The sequence below is a fragment of the Beta vulgaris genome, chromosome 4 (assembly GCF_026745355.1).
Source record: "Beta vulgaris subsp. vulgaris cultivar EL10 chromosome 4, EL10.2, whole genome shotgun sequence".
NCBI classification, from domain to species: Eukaryota; Viridiplantae; Streptophyta; class Magnoliopsida; order Caryophyllales; family Amaranthaceae; genus Beta; species Beta vulgaris.
The window spans coordinates 25,701,957-25,721,865 of NC_079205.1; the positions used below are offsets into that span (position 1 = coordinate 25,701,957).

Consider the following 19,909-nt stretch of genomic DNA (forward strand, 5'->3'; position numbering starts at 1 on the left):
CTGGTGCAGCCTGAACCCCGTCCAACACTACAATAAAGGTCCTATTGTTTCTCTCATCATCCGAGACGTAAGTGACGGTCCTAAGATTTTGAAAGTCATCGACTATTAACTCGGCCTCAAATGGTTGGTATCTTGGCCTCTTTGCCACAGGTGCCGATGGTGGTTCAGGTATGACCCCTGGGTTCTCAGAACTCCCATCTACGGTCCTATTGTCCGAACTTTCCCCCACAGATGAAGTAGAAGGGTTTTGACCTCTCGTTTCACGAACCCTCCACTCATTCTCACAATATTTGAGGTCAGCTAGGAAGTGTTTTTCAGAAGGAAGGTTTTGGTATCCGTAGGTATGCTTATTCCTAATTAAATTCCCCTCTGTCGTCCACATATCTCCATACCTACGATGAACGAATCTATAAGGCTCTATGTCTGGAACATATCGAAGCATAAAGTGTATCCTAGAGCACTCAGACCGTAACCACTGCTCCCCTTGCATAATTCTATAATCCATGGCAGACTTCATCTTAAAAAACCAAACATCCCAGTCCTCCCCTACTTGTTTCATCAAATAATCTGTACAACCTATGTCGTGAACCATCTGCGAAAATAAAAAAAAATAGAATAGTCTAAGCTTTTGTATATAATAGGGTTCAAAACATATGTTATATATATACATGTTTAGGAGGTAAAATGCTCATTTTAACTTTGAAATTCACAAGTGAGATCAAGATCATTTCCATCAATAAAATAGTTTTATACTAAAATAAGTTTTGAGTCTAACATCAATTTAGACCTATCCTTGTACACTCTCTTAATCTAGTCACATTTGAAGATTTCAAGAATCTTTCACAATTTCAATTACACAAACAGCATATTCGAGTTCAAGGCACGAACGAAATTGCAATGAAATCATTCCTCTGACTTAATGCACATGACATGATTTATATGCTCCTATCCCATACTACCCACTTTGCACCACACCCGTCCGGTCTCCGTCGCCCAAACACCCTCGCGCCACCACACTCGCACGACGCGGAACCACGCTCACACGACTCGGACACTGCTCGAACACCCTCGAACACGAGCCAACACCACCACTCTCGACCCACTTTTCGCACAAAAACTCTCGAACCACTCTTCGCACGAAACCACCCTTCGCACGAAACCACCCTTCGCACGAACCACCCTTCGCACGATTTTCTTGCAACCTTCGTCGGAACCCTTCGCACCAACACCACCCACGTACAACACATAGACGACGAGAGGGAGGCGGAGCGAAGTGGATGAGGAAGAGCAGCGAGAGAATCCGAGAGGGAGAGAGACAAATCTGAGAGAGAGAGAGAGAGAAGTCGGCTGAGGAGAGAGAGAAGTCGGCTGAGGAGAGAGAGAAAAGGGTTTAGGGTCTCCTTGTTGGTTTTTTTTTCTGATTTTTCCTTCCCTTTTCCCTTTTATACTCCCTTCATAGAGAGGTAACCCTAGGTCAATAAAAAAATCAGTTTAACCTTTTAAAAACTCCGAAAATTTCTTAAACCAACTCATATTATCAATACTTTATTCCTATTATTTTGTAAATAAACTAAAATACCTTTTATTAATTTCTTTATATTTTCTTTAATTAATACGAAATAACTCCCAAAAATACGGAGCATTACAGTGAGGATGTGATAAATGGGGTGGTCTGAGAAGTGAGAGGGAGAGGAGAGATTTGTGAGTCTGTGGAGTGACCGAGTGAGAGAGAGGGTGAAGTATGAGGAGTGACCGAGTGAGATAGAGGGTGAAGTATGAGTGAGATCTGTGAGTCTGTGAGAGAGAGGTAAGCGGCGCTCAAAAGGATTAAAAAACCCTAATGATCCTATTGTTGCGGTTTTTTCTAAAAATCGCAGCAATAGATTAAAATACTATTTAAAAAAAATTATTTTAATCTATTGCTGCGATTTTGGACGAGAACCGCATCAATAGATCCGGTCAAACCAATAAATGAAGAATGAAAAAATTCTCGTTGACATCTATTGCTGCGATTTTTACTCAAAACCGCAGCAATATGTTGATTTCCAATTTTTCCTTTTTTTTTCACGTGATTTATTGCTGCGTATGGGTAAAACCACTCCAATACCACCGCATCAATAAATAATTATTGTACTAGTGTTTCAAATAAAAAGTTAAACTTTCAAATGCAAAAGTTAAGTTTTCGGTACCAAAAGTGATATGATTTGTTTCTTCAAATATTTTGCAAGTGCAAGTTATCATCTAACAATGGGCAGTATATATTACCCTTTGTGATGAATATGTGTCAAACTCTTCTTTCACTTCAACCACGATAAACATCTTATCAGGTGAAAAAATAAAGTAAGTGTTTGTGGACATTGTCATTGCAAACTCGTGCTCAAATATTTTACTTGCATCCAAATTAAACATCCAATGCAGGTTGTATGAAGAGAATTTTTTTTATTATTATTAGGAAAGCCTATAGGAAACACCAACACATTGGCTGCTAAAGCATGCATAGCATGCTAAGGAAATATCCCAACATAATGCTGGGGGTAAGGATCGAACCCCTGACCTCAGGGGCCAAGGGGGAGCGCTCTACCCACTTGAGCTAACTCTTATCCTTGGTTGTATGAAGAGAATGGATGAGGAAAACAATATAGGTTTTAGGGCGTCTCGATGGATTAACGAATATATTCTGGCGCTTAACTAATATGCTTAACTAATATACTTCAACGCTTAACTAATTCATCCAGAAGCAATTTAAGGCTAACATAACTAATAGTTGCAAACGATTAACTAATTCTACGACTGGTTTGATGCACTTGCGAGATATCATCATGACATCAACAGTTTCCGTTAACACTAATGTTTGTCAATAACAAAATGGTAAAAATTAATTAGTTTTAGATACAAATTTTTAATAAGGTAATTTCTAAAAAAAAGTTAGGATAAAAAGATCCCCATATTTTAATATAGCGAAGGAGAAAGCCGGATAGCGTTGGAAAGAAATGTGTGGGTTGGGGCCCTGCCTGGGGGAGATTGATTGTTTGTTTGTTAATCTTATGAGGTTATCTCTCCGTTCACGGCACGAATTGAGAACATATGATCTCCAATAGCTGTTTCCCTGACAACAAAAAAAAAAAAGAAGCAAGAAATTAAGTTTTCTCTCTCCTCCAGAAAGGGAGGGAAAGAGAAAAAGATGGGGAGGGCGTTTGTGTATGTGATACTTGGAGGTGGAGTAGCAGCTGGCTACGCCGCTCTCGAATTTATCAAGAAGGGGGTTTCACCTGGTGAACTCTGTATAATATCTGAAGAATCGGTACTTTTATTTTTTAATTTATTTTGTCTCTCTTTTTGCGTCATTCAGCATCTTTTCCTACATCTTTGATTTAACGCGCTCAACTCATAGCCAACATTAATTATCTTGCGTTATTGAGCATATTTTACCCGAATTTGAGTTTATTATTTGCGAATTTTGAATATGTGAATTGATTTATAGGAGTATTTGTTTCTGTAAAAGGAATATTGACAAATATAAAACCGCCTTACTATGAGGGACCTCTTTTACCCTTTTTTGGAAACAAAGTGAGGTGGTATTAGACAAGACTTAGTGCGATCATGAGAAGCAAATATATATTTGAGCTGCAAATGTTTCAGAGTCTGGAAAGAAGAAATGGGGTTCGTTCGTCTTAAGTGTTCAGAATGTTTGAGAAAGCACTGTGAATATGATATTATAATGCTGGGAATCAAATGGCTCACTTGTGTATTTGCTAAATAGATGGAATGTTACTATGTTATTCTCGAAGTATGCATATTTTTGTCATAATGGACTCTCTACAACCACCAGAGTTGGGGGGGGGGGGGGCTGATGTCTGAATCTGGTTACTCTTTCAAATCCCGGCAATGTTATTGTTCTTGGTCGAGGTAACAGTTACGAGTATCTTGACATTAGAAAAACAAAATACAAGTTCAATATCGATAATTTATGTTGTCTTGTAAAATTTAATCGCGTCACCAAGCAATGAGATTAGTCTATTACTAGTTGGCGGGGAGAATACAAGTGCTTGTTATAGAAGTTGATGTCTAAGAAACTATAGATCAACTTCAATCTTTTTTCATGTAGAACTAAAGTGTGGCAAATTCATGCCAAGGAGTGGAAGTGTGGAACGACCATGGTTTGCACGACCTCATAGAGTCTTTTACTAGTTTGGTGGAGAGAATACAAGTTATTGGTTAGGGTGCCAGTCAATGTCCAATAAATAAGCTACTTCCTCCGTCCCATTTTATAGTTCCCGTATTCCATCTTGGGTGTCCCAAAATGTTGTTCACATTTCCCTTGTTTCCATTTTTTAACATCACTTTATACTCTCTCTCTCTACCTTTTCACATGGGTTTTTGATACATAATTTAATGTTCCTTCAATCTCATTGGTTGGATATAACCATTTAATATTTTAATTCTTTTTTATTTTTTATGACAATAATTCCAAAAAACACAACAACTCCCGATGCAAGTACATAATAATCATGGTTTCCTTAATTCCCGTGCCCAAGGTGAAACGGGAACTATAACATGAGACGGAGAGAGTATTAATCAACCTCAATTATCTTTGTGTAGAACTAAAGTTTGGCTTGATCAAACCTAGGAGTGAGAGTGAAATGGTGATTTGTTTGACAGGTTATCATGCCTTTAAAGTTATGGCATTCGACGTGTGCACCTTCACCGAGTTTGAGGATACTACGCACAGTCGTGCTTGAGGGTGCACGCCCTTTTCTAACACCACATAGATTTTGCTTCAGAGTAGGTGGAAAACCAATACTCTCCGTAGCGAGAAATTGACTCATCTTCAACGATTCTCTACCTTGATTCGGATTTTTCAGTAAGTCTTTACCTTAACTTGGATTCTCAATAACTCGTCACCAAACATCTATCTCTATCTCTTTAGAAAATGTATAAGGCAATGCCAAAGAAGTCCACCCAATAAGTTCACTTGGTCGTTCGAAGCTATCTTATTAACACATAAACCATATTCTCAGACACCTTGTTTGCAATGATTTAGCGAATGAAGTTATACTCCAGATCAATATGCACGGTTATTTTGTGAAAAGGTATAGTGATTTTTGTTAAAATGATCGACACCTTGAGTATCACAATGAATAAACACCAAATTAGGGTTCATACTGAACTTTGACCAAACCCCTAAGCCGTTGTTGTGCATGTCTATATTTCCAATAGTTTAAGGCAAGTATAAGTCTAATAGAAGAGTGCTTTACCACATGTGAGATGACCTCTTAAATATCATTGTCCTCAACTTGTGTAAAGTCTACAGCAACAAAACTTTCCATCTAACACAGACCTCCATGTTCAGGTTACCTTCCTTCTTTATACATATACACTTGCAAGTTGCACCCCATCTTGTTGTGGGTCAGACGGCTATTTTATGCCAACGCTTACTTGTCTTGCTATTATGTAGAGACTGCGACTCTTTGTGCATTGCAACCAACCACCTATTGACATAGTGCTGCTTGGTAGGAACTGGGATGAGGGATCTTTAAGTGTCTCAACCTTGCCACGAAAAGAGCATAAGTGACAAAGTTACATGGAATGTGTCTTTTAGGAGGCTTAAATTTTGTCCTTTACCGATATCTTAAAATAGAATAACTCTTCTTTTGTGTTACAACTTTACAGGGTCCTCATGTGGTAAATTTTTATCAACTTGTGCAGTGAAGACATATTCAATCCCTACCTTCTTGGTACACTGAGGCCAACTGGTCTCCATAGAAAAGTCGATCATGCGTTTGTCAACTAGTTTAATGAAAAGAATATGAGAAGAGCTTGAGCAATAACAATTATAACTCTTTAATACTCAACACTCTTAAACATTTAGTTTTTAGTGGAATCACCCTCAGAAATGTGGAAGTTATAATGCACAAGCCATAAATCAATCACAATCATTTCTCCTATAACGACTCAAGATACTGAAATTGGAGCATGGGATGACCATGCTATTCTGCAGAGTAGGTTTTTGCCTACTTCTGGAAGTATGTCATGATCTGGCACAATGGCTTCATAACCATGCTAGCCTGCACTGGAGTTTCTGGAGATTTTACAGAAGTAGATGATCTGAATAAGAACAATAACAAAGTTAGAGCCTTTATTGTTTGGATATCGATTAAGGCTTCAAATTTAGGAAAAGCCTTAAAATTAGTTATGGGCTGGAAAGAAATTTAAGTGATTTTACATGGAACAATGTGACTGAAAATCTGAAATTTTAATGCCAAACATAACTCAACACTGGATTCACTCAAATCAGAAAAACTAATTAAACCTTAACTTGAAAGTTGAAACTACCAGACTCCTTCAATCTACAACCCTATGCTATTATTATAGCTAACATTACTTGCTCTTTATGCCAACACAGAAAAAATTGATAAACATAAGGATTTTTTCGATAATAACCACCTTGTGTTTTGCCTACTTTGAGAATAATCACCTTAATACTTTTTTATTTTTATTTTACCACCTTAACTTTACTAACTTCTTTAATTTCACCACCACTTAATATATTAACTCTATTCTCCCGTCCAATGTGGCCCTACCTATTGGTTTCCCTCAATTCCATCCTATAACTCCATGATTCTTCCATTACTCCTCCTCAAACCTTGTCCAATCTCTCTCAATTGTTAAAATTCTTCCAACTAAATCTACAATTAGAAGAAGGTACTTTCATATATTGACTTTGTAATTCAATCTACGATGAAATTTCAAAGATTACCCGGACATATCGAGGAGGGATGTAGAGGAAGAAAAGGAGGGAAACAAAATTTCGGACAAAAAGTATTAAGTGGTGGTGAAATTTTAAGAAGATAGTAGAGTTAAGGTGGTAAATACAAAAAAAAAGAAGTATAAGGTGGTCATTCTCAAATGAAAAGATCTATAAACCTGACAAATTCATTTATCCATAATGTACAGTTCCCTACTTCAAAAGTGAGATAAAAACCATATTATTTACGAAATAAAACAATAAATACAGTAGTAAGCCCATCAAGCTATGCTGACATTAGTGATCCATGATGGGGGAACTAGATCCACACCACTTTACACGGTTTAGAGGGCAGTCACCCCTGCCTAACTGCAAGACTCCTGCAACAGATACAATATGCTTGAAAATTGGGGGAAACAACAAAACTCTAAGCGAGGGACCAACACCCCACTCAGCAGTTTGAATTGTTCCTTGGTGGCATGGGAAGCCTAATTTTGGATTGGCAAGTTGAAAATTGTTTTCATGCTTTAGTAAACTTGTTAGATAAAGCAATAGAATAGACCGCTTAAGAGAACTTTTTTTGTCTATATGTATGAGGAGTGTAACACTTAAGATAATCAAATTTTACACTTAGACTGCACCTTTTTTCTGTTTAGTTCTGCAACCTTCAATTTTATTTTGGAGAAATAGTCCTTTTCTGGAAAGGACAAATTTGTCAAAGTGTGTTGAAATGACCAATATACCATCAGTTTTTTTATGACTTCTAATTAATCTATATGTCGAATTAATTTGGATGCTATTTGATGTGAAAAATCATGAAGCTTCCCGTGTTCTTTTCAGGTTGCTCCTTATGAAAGACCTGCGTTAAGCAAAGGATTTTTGCTTCCTGAAGGTAGGCTTTCTGTTCAGCATGATACTGAAGACACTATCGCATCATACCAATGCCTTCATTGTTTATGTTTTCTAGATGTGTGAAGAAGTTCCTAATAGTAAGTGAAGCTCTGCGTTTGGTTTGGTCAACTAGGAATTCTTAATGAAGTCTCCCTACTCAACCCACCCTATGCATGAGGCAGCATGAAACCTTAGTTGCATTCGCATCCCACTTATAATATGATACCTTTGTTGATCTAGTGATCCTTTGTCCTTGTATTTGAAAATGGAAATGCTTATGTGACAAATGCTGTTTATGTAATTACTCCTGGTGTCCTATGCTGTTTGCGTAGTTTGAAAATTTTGCATATTAAGAACTAAGTCAATAGATGTAAAATTGAGTACCTTTAACCTTGTTATCTAACACCTCAACTAAATCATATGTATTTTTACTAGAGAAGTATGCTATCACATTAATTGATACCCGTAATATTAAAATGCAGAAAGAAGAAAGATGTTATGGATGATATGACTGTAGAAACCATGCACTACTATCTGAAACATCCCAAAAGTATAACGATCTTAAAATATGAGACAGAGAGAGTATCTATTCTCTTGTTATATCTGCTTAAAGGTTTTATGCTACCCACTTATGGTGGCTAACATCACAGTCTACTTTGGGCATAGGGAAAAGGATTCCAGATAACATAGAAGTCTTTATATTATTGTTAATTGGGCATGGAAAGGTTTTATCTCATCATAGGTGGAGATAAGAAATTGCTTCCTAGAAAGAAATTTTCTGATCAAGTAAAGCCTTAATGAAGACAGCCTAAGCATTTTTAACAAAGTCCTAAATTTCCATTGTAGATTTTAGTTGAATAATTTTTTCCTGCAGATTTTGTTTGCCTCTACTCTGAAAATGTTTGTGCTCTCTGTTTGCTGTCATGATATATGACATTGGCTCTAAATTTATGATTGCAGCTCCTGCACGGCTTCCATCATTTCATACATGTGTCGGTTTGAATGAGGAACGATTGACGACAAAATGGTATAAGGAACATGGTATTGCCGCTTTCAGCCTCAAATTATCTTGAACTTGTATGGTATTTGTCATGCTGCTTATGATCAGTTTAATGCACCTTGTTATGGTGAGAGTAGAATGTATACACCAACATACTTTTGCAGTTTGACCCCCATCATTTGTGGAATAAAGTACTTGGTAATGCTGCCTTTTATTGGTGAAATTTGATTTTATTATTTACACCTTTACAGGTTCATAAATACTGAATAAAAGGAGAAAAAGGTTCACTTTGGGAATGTAGTTATGAATTGCACATGCACTGTCTTATAATGACTGCCTATTTGACTTTTTACACATTAGGAGCACTGAGAAGAACCAGCAGGAATGGGTTTTGTGCATTAACAATGCAGAGTGCTAGTAAATAGCACGTTGAGAAAGAACGTAGAGTGCTGGTGGCAGTGTATGTATGTTGCTGATAACGCAGCGCCAAAGGTTTTTGCTGTGCTTTGCTCCCTAAGACTAAGGCACAAAGGGAAATATCTGCTAAATAGTCAAACAGCCTATTTATCCTAAGCTCACCTATAGTGAATGCTTAATTCTAGGAAAGGTGCAATCTAGTTTAGTTACTAGGATGTCGTGTGAAGTTCAGAATACTTTGGATTCAGCTTGAAATATAAAATTTATATCGGTTATAATGGCTGAGAGATTGGACCTTGGAGCAGTTTTTGTTTTTGTGCTGGTCACAACTTTGCGCTGTTATTACATGGGAATATAGGCAATAGGCACTGTAAATTTGGCGAAAACTGGGATGGATGTTAGGATGAAAATTTTGACAGTTTAATAATGCAGTGATATTTTACTTAATGGCTATGCATATGTGATGTGTTTCTTGATACAAGAAACACATTTTTAATTCTCTAACTCTCATGTATTTGTTTTGTATAAGTTCTTGGATGAATTTTTGGTATTTCTTGCTTTAAAGAACAAAAATAACAATAAATGATCTGAAGAATTCAACAATATGAGTTGAATTCAGCTAGGGATATGAAGGGTAAAGCTATCTTGGCTAAATTCAACTCGGAAACAACAATTCACAAGGAATTAATCTTCATAAACTCAGATCTTCATCTTATTTTGGCCGAAATATTCAGCTATTTATAGCCTATAATTTGCTACACTAAATCTGACTATGAAAGCATAAAAGATAAACATATAATAACTATCGAGGAGATACTTTGCACCAGGTAAAAACTCCTTACATGACTATAACAACTAATAAAGAAACCTAATGCTACTCAAATACTAATGACACGCCTAACAGTAATTTAAGTACACGGCTAACAAGATAAATAAACTAATAAACTCCTAAAACAACTAAAATACTATATTACATAGGATCCTAATTTAACTAGGAAGCTACGTAATAGAGTTCTAAGTTTCTAACAGAACTAGGACTTGGAAGAAATGACCATGGCGCACATGGATCGTACTCCCCTAGTTTAAAAAACTTATCCTCAAGTTCCAATGTAGCTAAGCAACCAGCCATATGCGATGCCCACGAGGTTGACCACCATGAAGTGCTTGGTGGTATACAGATGCGTGAATCCACAAGGCTCGTGGCCGTGGATTCACACACATCACCATGAAGTGCACAAATTGTCTTCAAGATTTCATCACAAGTCGCGTTTATAGTTTCTCACATGGTCTGCTGACAACCAGTGTTGAAAGTTTAAGGCTGCATATAACTCGTTAATTATTCAAATATTATGAAATTTAGCTCAACCCACTTCAGGATGTTAGGAATCCACGAGCCAAAAATCATTGCAATCAGATACCACACGTGCTATCGCAAACTACAGCCAGAAATTTGATGCAAATGTTTTCGCTTGCGACTTCATTACTGCTTCAATTGCGCAGAAATTTTGACACAAGGTATATTTTCTTGTTAGCTTTCCAACGAACCAAAAAAAAAAAAATCACGAATCCGACTTGTAATGCGCCCACATGAGCTGTTATGCCGGACTGATACCACTTGATCTATTTCTTGATACAAGAAACACGTCTTTAGTTCTCTAACTCTCATGTATTTGCTTTATATATGTTCTGGGATGCATTTTTTATTTTTTATTGTTCTAATGAACCAAAATAACAATAAATTATATGATGAATTGAACGATCTCAGCTAAATTCAACTAGGGATATGAACGATAAAGCTATCTCGTCTAAATTCAATTGGTTTTTCGCTATGTCGGCGGAAGCAACAATTCACACGGAATCAATTTTTATAAACTTAAATCTTCATCTTATTATGGCTGAAATATTCAGCTAACGTATAATTTCCTAAACCAAAACTAATTATGAAAGCTTAAAAAATAAACACATAAAAACTATCTAGGAGATACTTGGGCACCAAGTAATAACTCCTTGCATGCCTAGAACAACTAATGAAGAAACCTAATGCTACTCAAATACTAATGACACGCCTAACAATAATTAAATACACGCCTAACAAGATAAATAAACTAATTAACTCCTAAAACAACTTGAATACTATATTACATATGATCCTAATATAACTAGGAAGGTACATAATATAGTCCGAACAGAAGTAGGACTTAGAAGAAATGCGCCATGGCACACATGGATCAATATAATAAGGTCAGTAGACTGTTTTTGTTTACTACAATTTTAAGCCGTGGACTTCCAAACATATTTGTTGTATATTTTGGTAGAACTGGGATTTTGAGCTGCATCACCTTCAGCAACATAAGCTACTGTGCCTCTTCAAAGGTTAATTTGACCTTTCTGAATGTTTCACATGCTACATGTTAAGGCCTTGGAACTAGGAACATGAGGAGCATAATCTAAAAAGCACGTGTTGCATAATGGAGAAAGAAGTTGTAAAAATTGCAACCTGATAATATCTGAGATGTTGATTTATGTGACACTGGAAGTAGTTAAGCTGCATACATTAATAATATCTTCTGGTAAAAGTAAATTAAATAGTTATACACGGAGTGATATCTAAATTAGTCTGCAGTGACAGTCACATTATCTGACAGATGGTATACATTATTAATTTGTATAACTTATATGTCTGTCTCTGCATTTTTTATGATGATCGTGTGTATGTTGACAACAAGAATAGCCTTGAGCTACTTCTGTGTTTTTTGTGGGAGTAGAAGTTACTTGAGGTTTAAGGTTTGTCCATGAGTTCTGTGCTTCACATATCTTTCAGGCTGAAGGGAAATGTTGTGAGACCATGCAAATGTCTTATTTAACAAATTGAGGCATAGGAGATGTTGCTTATGAATAACAATTTTGAAAACTGAATCCAGGCATTGAACTTGTCCTTGGAACTCGTGTTAAGTCTGCTGATGTGAAGCGAAAAACTCTGTTGACAGCAACTGGAGAGACTATAAGTTACAAGACTCTCATTGTAGCTACTGGTGCTCGGGTATTGAAGCTCATTCGTTTTGTTTACTGCATTTTCCTTTTCTGTGTTGCTTGCCTCATGTCTTTCTTGCCTTCCAATTATGGACCTACCATATCATTAGTTTCACTGTGTCGGAAATTGACAAAAAGTAACTGGCTAGATAATAGAAGGGTGCTTGAGTTTGAGTTTTCTAAGAGTTAAAATTGAAATACTAGGAAAGCTTTGAGTTTCATCATTACGGTATCACTTGATTTTACAAGATAAAGTGTACTATCTGTAGAACTCAATTGCATAGATTTAAATATGTTTCTGTGAACATCTTGTAGGCTTTAAAACTTGAAGAATTCGGGGTGAATGTATCAAATGCTGAAAATGTGTGTTATCTGCGTGATCTTGCTGATGCGAGCAAGCTTGTTACTGTGATGCAATCTTGTGTTAGCGGAAATGCTGTTGTAATAGGCGGTGGCTATATAGGGATGGAATGTGCTGCATCTTTGGTCATAAACAAGATCAACGTAACGATGGTCTTTCCTGAGGACCACTGCAGTGAGTATAGTTTATAATGATTTCTTGGAAATATTATAGTCACGAGGGCATATCAATCTGAAATGTAATGAGCATATCATGGTTCCATAATTACTGAATGTCTATAAAAATATGGGTGTCTATATTAATATTCACATTAATACTTGCATTGGCAGCAAAGTGTTGCACTGGATTTGTTAAAGTTAAAAGTGTAAATTATGAAACTTATGGATATTTATTGAAACAGTTTCTTATGTGTTGATCTCTGTCAAAATAGTGATTAAATTCATGCTGAAATTAAAGATGTGAAAAAACATTGACAGAAGTTGGATATGTTGACAGATGTCTCAGATGATTCTTTCAAATGTTGATACCTTCATTGTTGAACCTAGCCCTAGGGAAGGCTTATCTGAAATATATGAGCACTCTATGATATTAAGAATGCATGATGCTCTGGCTTTATTATTGCAAATTTTTATTAGTTGTGCCTAGCATATTTTCTTGCTTGACAATACAAGTAGATTTCTCTGTGATCTTCCGTGATGTGTTTCTTCAAAAAAAATTCTGTCAATCAGATCAAAATCTTAGCATGTAGTGATAAAGGGACTATCAGAAAAAAAAAAAAGGAAGAATAGGTAGCTACAAGCATATGATTGGGTATCTTACATATCTGGAAAAAGCTTGCTATCTAGTAGCTTGCTTAACTTGTTCATATGAAGGTCTACAATTCAATGTTCCCTTTTCGTTGTCTGGCCAAAGCTTAATTTTTTCAGAATTCCAAGCCATGTTTATCCTACATTTTTTCAGTGCCACGGTTATTCACAACCAAGATTGCAGATTATTATGAGGAGTATTACAAGGGTAAAGGAGTCAAGTTCGTGAAAGGTACTGTCCTGATGTCGTTTGAATTTGACTCCAATGGGAAGGTAAGTACTGGATTTAACATTATTATCTTCTGCACCTTTTTTTATGTGTATGTGAATTTAGATATATGTATTGAACCGGCATCACTAAGGCATATAAAAGAAGAATATTAAGGACTAAAACTTATATTTGATTGATAATCTGGAAATTTACAGCGAAAATAAAATACTAAAAGCTTTCGAGAGGCTTGTTCCCTCCCCAAACTAAACCAGTAATCTCTCCAAAGTTTTCTTCATAATTTCTTTCCAATCTGTTCTATATGTTGAGTTTCTGCCTCAGTAACTCTCTAACTTATTCTTGAAGCTACCCTTAACTAACATACCTAAAATGACCCTCTCCTTTGTATCAGTCTATTACAACATATTAGTCATTCAAAAGCTTCTGAATTCATTTCTAATTAGATATAAAATACACAGATCACGGCTGTCAATCTCAAGGATGGTACTCGGGTACCTGCTGACATGGTGGTTGTGGGAATTGGAATCCGCCCAAATACTAGTTTGTTTGAAGGCCAATTATCTATAGAGAAGGGTGGAATCAAGGTCAACGGGAAAATGCAAACTAGCAACGATTCAGTTTATGCAGTCGGGGATGTAGCAGCATTCCCAGTGAAATTGTTTGGTGACATTCGACGACTTGAACACGTTGATTCTGCAAGGATGACAGCAAGACATGCTGTCACTGCAATAATGGAACCTGACACGACTGATGACTTTGACTATATTCCTTTTTTTTATTCTAGAGTCTTTGGTTTATCTTGGCAGTTCTATGGGGATAATGCAGGGGAGGTAGTTCATTTCGGTGATTATTCAGCGAAAAGCTTTGGAGCTTATTGGATAAAAGATGGCCTGCTTGTTGGGTCTTTCCTTGAAGGTGGAAACAAAGAAGAATATGAGGCCTTGGCCAGGGCCACCAGGCTTAGGCCTTCAGTTGAAAACTTAGCTGAACTCGAAAATGAAGGTCTGAGCTTCGCCTATGTAATCTGCCAGAAATCACCATCATTTGTTGGTTGCATTGGAAGTTCAATTGCTGTAGAGCAGAAACCAATGCATGTTTGGCATGCAACTGCCGGGGTTATATTTGCTGCATCGATAGCTGGCTTTGCTTACTGGTATGGAAGAAGGCGTAAAAGATGGTGAGAAGAAAAATTCTTTCCATTTTGTTTTATTCTTCATCAAAGTCTGGTCATTTTCACGTGTTATAACACTGTCGATTACCGGATGAAATACTTGATTTTGGCAGATCACATCTGTCCTGGTTACTGATGAATCCAGTCTTTACAGTTACACTTATTGCTAGCTCTTTTTGGTTATTTTCCCCTAGAATATTTTAGCTTGTAAGTGGTCAAAAACCCACAAAGTTACACCGATATGATATGTAGATTAGCTATAAAAGAAGGAATTGGGCCGGCTCAAGCAGTGGGCTTTCCCATTTTTCCTAGTGAAGTTTAGGTTTCGAATCTTAGGATTTAAAGAGAAGGAGTAGGGGGTATATGATTATAATGAGTCTTTGAGTGGGGCTCTATGCGAGGGTAGTCCAAATGATTTCTTTTTACGTGTTAGAAAAAAAAGTTAGCTATATAAAGATAGATCATTAAGAAATTACTATATTTTGTTAGTTGTAATCTAGTATGCATTAAAGCTTATCTAATGTTGGAAGATCAACACTGGACATAGGGGGGAGCTACATAGAGACTAGAGTTATAGGTCGTATGATCCCACTATATTATTTTTAAAGGTTTGAGTTCTTTTTGGGACAAACGAAACAAGAATAAAAGAGAAAGCTAAAAGGTGTGTAACGGTAAGCTATTTATCCTCCTCTCTTTGACTTTTTGTTCTGATGCATAAGATTTCCCCGATTTAAAAGGCCGCTTGAATTTTACTCATGCCTTTGGTGTTAATACTGAACTTCTATACGTTGCCCAACAATTACTTAAAATCGCCCAAAAAAACAATGAAATTACATTTATAACCTTCCTTATTTTTTTCTTCAATCAACATCATCCACTCCACCTCTTGCCTTCCACCACCACCACCATCTCCTTCACCTCCTACCTTCCATCACCACCAACCACGCACCTCACTCCTCCACTGAAATTACCCCTCTCTCTCTCTCCTTCACTGTTTACGTACCACAACCATCACCCAGCGTGACGTCGCAGTGTCGCACACCGCAGCCAGCGAATTTTTTTTAAATTGTAGAACGTCCTGGCCGGACGTTCACCCCATGAGCTGATCGTCCTGGCCGGACGATCGCCCCATGGGCTAAACGTCCTGTCGGGACGTTCTACAATTTAAAAAAAATTTGCTGCGAGATGGTTGCGTAGTCGTGGCACCACGGCTTCGCGAAGCTCCAACAATGGCGAACGAAGAGGAGAGAATTCTGGAAACTCAATTAGAGCTCCAATTACACGAACGAAATGAATCCTTTTCTGCTATTGAACAAGCTTTAATCTCCGATCCCCAAAATTCCGAGCTTCTCAGTGTAATGCTTTTCTTTCCCCTTTTTTATTAGTTTTCATTTTTAGATAATCTCACTTAATTTCATTAATTAATTTCAATTCGCTGCATTTTATCATGTTTTTTCGTATCTTCGACGCTCGATTAAGCTAATATGCATTATGCTTATCATTTCTGGGTCTACAATGTTCAATTGTTTTTGCTTAGAAAGTTGTTCAGTTTGGAGGATTGATTGTGCAGCGACGGTGATAGTGGGAAGGTACGTGGTGGTGGGGTGGTGAGAAAAGAGAAGGTGAAATGGCAGAAGGTTGGTGGTGGTGGGGGTGGTGGGTAGTGTAGAAAAGAGGAAAGGGTAAATTGGGCTATAAAAATATAGTTTGCGCGATTTTAAGTAATTTATGGGCGATGTTTAACAATCCCCGTGTTAATAGTGTAGGAAACTCGGGGTTTGTGCCTCTTTTCGAAAGAAGATAAGTTATCTTTTTCTTTGGAATCCTCTCACAATCATATATGTGGTGATTTACGGGTGGTCACAAAAAATCGAAATTCCGTATCGAAAAAACGGGAAAGCTGGTCAAAATTGGCGGTAATCGAACCAGAAAATTTGAGACTGAACAGTTCGGTTACCAAACCGGTAAAAATTACGGTTAAACGATACGGTTACAGTTATAATTTTTTTATAAAACGGTTAACTGAAAAACGGGATAAATTTATCTTTTTATTATTATTTTAATTCTTTATAATAATTATATTAATTAACTTTTTTATTAAAGGCATTAATTAGTAAGTAAAGTGTAGAGTGTGCACTCATTGGAGACTAAGAAATATTTGTGTGCAGAGTGTGCACTCACCGGAGTAGCCTACACTTGGATTTGTATGTGCACTTGTTGCTGTTGTTTCTTGTAATTTCTCATTGTGAACTACCAACTTGTAATAGTTTAGATTTTTGTGCTTGTTTTTTTAGAACTTTGAGATATGTTATCATTGTATTGTAATATTGTATGGTGTGAAATGTTTTTAGAGATTTTTTTTTTGAAGGAGAAATTTCATTAATTGAAGGCCAAACAGCATCTACAATAGATATTAAAGAAAACTAAGATAATCAAACAAGGTTAAATCAAATTCGTCTTCGAAAAAACTACAATGAACCAGATCGAGCAATACAGCGCAGCTTTCTTGTATTTGCTGAATCAAACAGCTATTGATGAGGAAGTCTATCATTCTGACATAGTTTGGGAAGAACATTCTTGATCGAGCCATGTTTACCGCATCCGAGATTCCAATACCTTCATGTTGAGTCTCGAACTTCAACAAATGGGAACTATTTCTCATACATAAGAATCGAAAAAACCCTACTCACAACTCCCATACAGGAGAAAGAGATCTCCAAAATAGAGATTAAAAAAATCCCATAAAAAGATACTAATTTATTCAAACAAAACTAAAAACTGAAAATAAAAGGGGAAGAGGGGCTTACCATGGATGAAAACATCCATGGCAGCCCCTAACTGATGAAAAAGGGTAGAGAAGGCTACGGTTTAGAGAGAGAAAAAGAGAGGGGGGGGGGAGGGGGTGGCTTTTTAGGTTCACCCCTAATTATTCGAACGCTCATGACTTCGCGCTCGGACCTCCGTTTTAAGTGATTTTTTTTTTCCAAACCAATTATCTTTTCGAGATCTAAGTCGTTGTCTCCCGCCCTTTATAAAAATCGGCTTCAAACGGGAATTTTTTTTTTTTTTTGCAGAAAAAAGGGGTGCAACACGAGGACTTCCGAGGAGGTCACCCGTCCTAGTACTACTCTCGCGCAAGCACGGTTAACTGCTGATTTCTAATGGGATCTAGTGCATAAGTACTGGTATGATCGCACCCGTTAACTCACTGTTCGATTTTTTTTATATGGCCATACCCCTTCTTCCAGTTCTTCACACTTTACCTCAATCACCCCTGATTATTCGAATGCTCATAATTTCGCGCTCGGACCACCGTTTTAAATGATTTTTTTTCTAACCAATTATTTTTCGAGATCTACGTCGTTGTCTCCCGCCCTCTAGAAAAATCGGTTTCAAACGGGAAAAAAATGAATTTTCCAGATCAAAGGGTGCAACACGAGGACTTTCGAGGAGGTCACCCATCCTAGTACTACTCTCGCCCAAGCACGCTTAACTGCGGAGTTGGGATCCGGTGCATTAGTGCTGGTATGATCGCACCCGTCAACTCACTGTTCGAATTTGTTTATATGGCCTTACCCATCCTTCCAGTTCTTCACACCTTACCCCACTCACCCCTAATTATTAGAATGCTCATAACTTCGCGCTCGAACCTCCGTTTTAAGTGATCTTTTTTTCAAACCAATTATCTTTTCGAGATCTACGTCATTGTCTCCCGCTCTCTAGAAAAATCGACTTCAAACGGATAAAAAAATGAATTTTGCAAAAAAAAGGGGTGCAACACGAGGACTTCCCAGGAGGTCACCCATCCTAGTACTACTCTCGCCCAAGCACGCTTAAATGCGGAATTCTAATGGGATCCGGTGCATTAATTTCCGAATGATTATTGCGTCTAAAGTTGCATTTTTCTATGCTCAACATATTTCTCAAGTCCGAATGGGAAAAAAATAAAGTCGATTTTTTCGTACCAGTTGTGTCCTACATTGAACGTGAAAAATAATTTTCCTATATCTCTTATAATGAAAAATATTTCGGAACGATTCTTACGCCTAAAGTTGCATTTTTTCCATGCTCAACATATTATTCAAGTATCAATTGTCAGAATATCTTGTACTAACTCTACCATACATTAAACATGAAAAGTATTTTTCCAGTGATTCTTATCTCGAAAAATATTTCTGATTGATTCTTGCTTCTAAAGTTGCACCTTTCCATGCTCAACATATTCTATAAATCCGAATAGGGAAAAAATGAAGTTGGATTTTTCGTACCAGTTTTGCCCTATATAGAAGTTGAAAAGTGTTTTTGGAATAACTATTAGCATGAAAAGATCTCTAAACAATTGTTGTGCCTAAAGTGGTTTTTTTCCATGATCCACAACTCTGTCAATTTAGAATGTGGAAAAAATGAAGTTGAAATTTTCGTACATTGTACGTGAAAAGTACTTTTCCTATATCTCTGATCTTGAAAACATTTCTAATTGATTCTCGCGCCTAAAGTGCCATTTTCCCATGCTCGAAGTATTCCTCAAGAAAAATGAAGTCGTTTTTTCGTACGAGTTGCGACCTCCAAATAATCTGAAAAGTGTTTTTGGCATAAGTCTTTGTCCGAAAAAACATTTCTACACGATTCTATTGCCTAAAGTGGTTCTTTTCCATGATCCACAACTCCGTCACTTTAGAATGTGGGATAAATGAAGTTGAATTTTTCATACAAGTAGTGCGCTACATCGGACGTGAAAAGTATTTTACTTATAACCTTATCCCGCAAGACATTTCTGATTGATTCTTACGCCTAAAGTGACATTATTTCTTGCTCAACATAGCCCTCAAGTCTGAATGGGAAGAAAAAGTCGAATTTTTTGTACCAGTTATATCCTACATTGAACGTTAAAAGTATTTTTCACATTACTCTCATAAAGAAAAACATTTATGATTGATTCTAGCGCCTAATGTTGCATTTTTTTCCATGCTCAACATTTTCGTGAAGTCTGAATGGAAAAAAATGAAGTCGAATATTTCGTACCAATTTCGCCCTACATTGAACGTGAAAAGTATATTTCTTATAATTCTTATCTAGAGAAACAAGTTTGATTTATTCTTGCGCCTAAAGTTGCATTTTTCCATGCTCAACATATTCTTTAAGTTCAAATGGGCAAAAAAATTAAGTCGGATTTTTCGTACCAGTTGTGCCGTAGATAGAAGCTGAAAGTCTTTTTGGCATAACTATTGGCACGAAAAACATCTCTAAACGGTTGTTGTA

At 36.8% G+C, this 19,909-nt stretch overlaps 1 protein-coding gene, 1 non-coding gene and 2 pseudogenes across 2 annotated transcripts; 1 reads left to right on the forward strand and 3 right to left on the reverse strand.

Moving 5' to 3' along the window:
• Nucleotides 1–2,995: 2,995 nt before the first annotated feature.
• Nucleotides 2,996–14,813, forward strand: LOC104906670 (monodehydroascorbate reductase 4, peroxisomal). Its single transcript, XM_010695456.4, has 7 exons — nucleotides 2,996–3,301; nucleotides 7,586–7,637; nucleotides 8,597–8,677; nucleotides 11,975–12,093; nucleotides 12,399–12,618; nucleotides 13,405–13,523; nucleotides 13,938–14,813. Exons 1-7 carry the CDS (start codon nucleotides 3,182–3,184, stop codon nucleotides 14,658–14,660), a joined length of 1,434 nt encoding a protein of 477 aa, XP_010693758.1. The 5' UTR covers nucleotides 2,996–3,181; the 3' UTR covers nucleotides 14,661–14,813.
• Nucleotides 14,814–17,730: 2,917 nt separating this feature from the next.
• LOC125497149 (5S ribosomal RNA) lies at nucleotides 17,731–17,849 on the reverse strand (annotated as a pseudogene).
• Nucleotides 17,850–18,075: 226 nt separating this feature from the next.
• Nucleotides 18,076–18,189, reverse strand: LOC125497242 (5S ribosomal RNA). The gene has a single exon (XR_007273871.2). It is a non-coding gene; the product is annotated as a 5S ribosomal RNA (ribosomal RNA).
• Nucleotides 18,190–18,419: 230 nt separating this feature from the next.
• LOC125497182 (5S ribosomal RNA) lies at nucleotides 18,420–18,538 on the reverse strand (annotated as a pseudogene).
• Between the last annotated feature and the right edge of the window lie 1,371 nt (nucleotides 18,539–19,909).

What these genes read in the sequence shown, in the direction of transcription:
- LOC104906670 (XM_010695456.4), top strand. Translation starts at nt 3,182, where the DNA reads ATGGGGAGGGCGTTTGTGTATGTGATACTTGGAGGTGGAGTAGCAGCT. An exon ending in GTATAATATCTGAAGAATCG is followed by an intron (nt 3,302 to 7,585) that starts GTACTTTTATTT and finishes TGTTCTTTTCAG; the next exon opens with GTTGCTCCTTATGAAAGACC. An exon ending in AATTTGACTCCAATGGGAAG is followed by an intron (nt 13,524 to 13,937) that starts GTAAGTACTGGA and finishes TAAAATACACAG; the next exon opens with ATCACGGCTGTCAATCTCAA.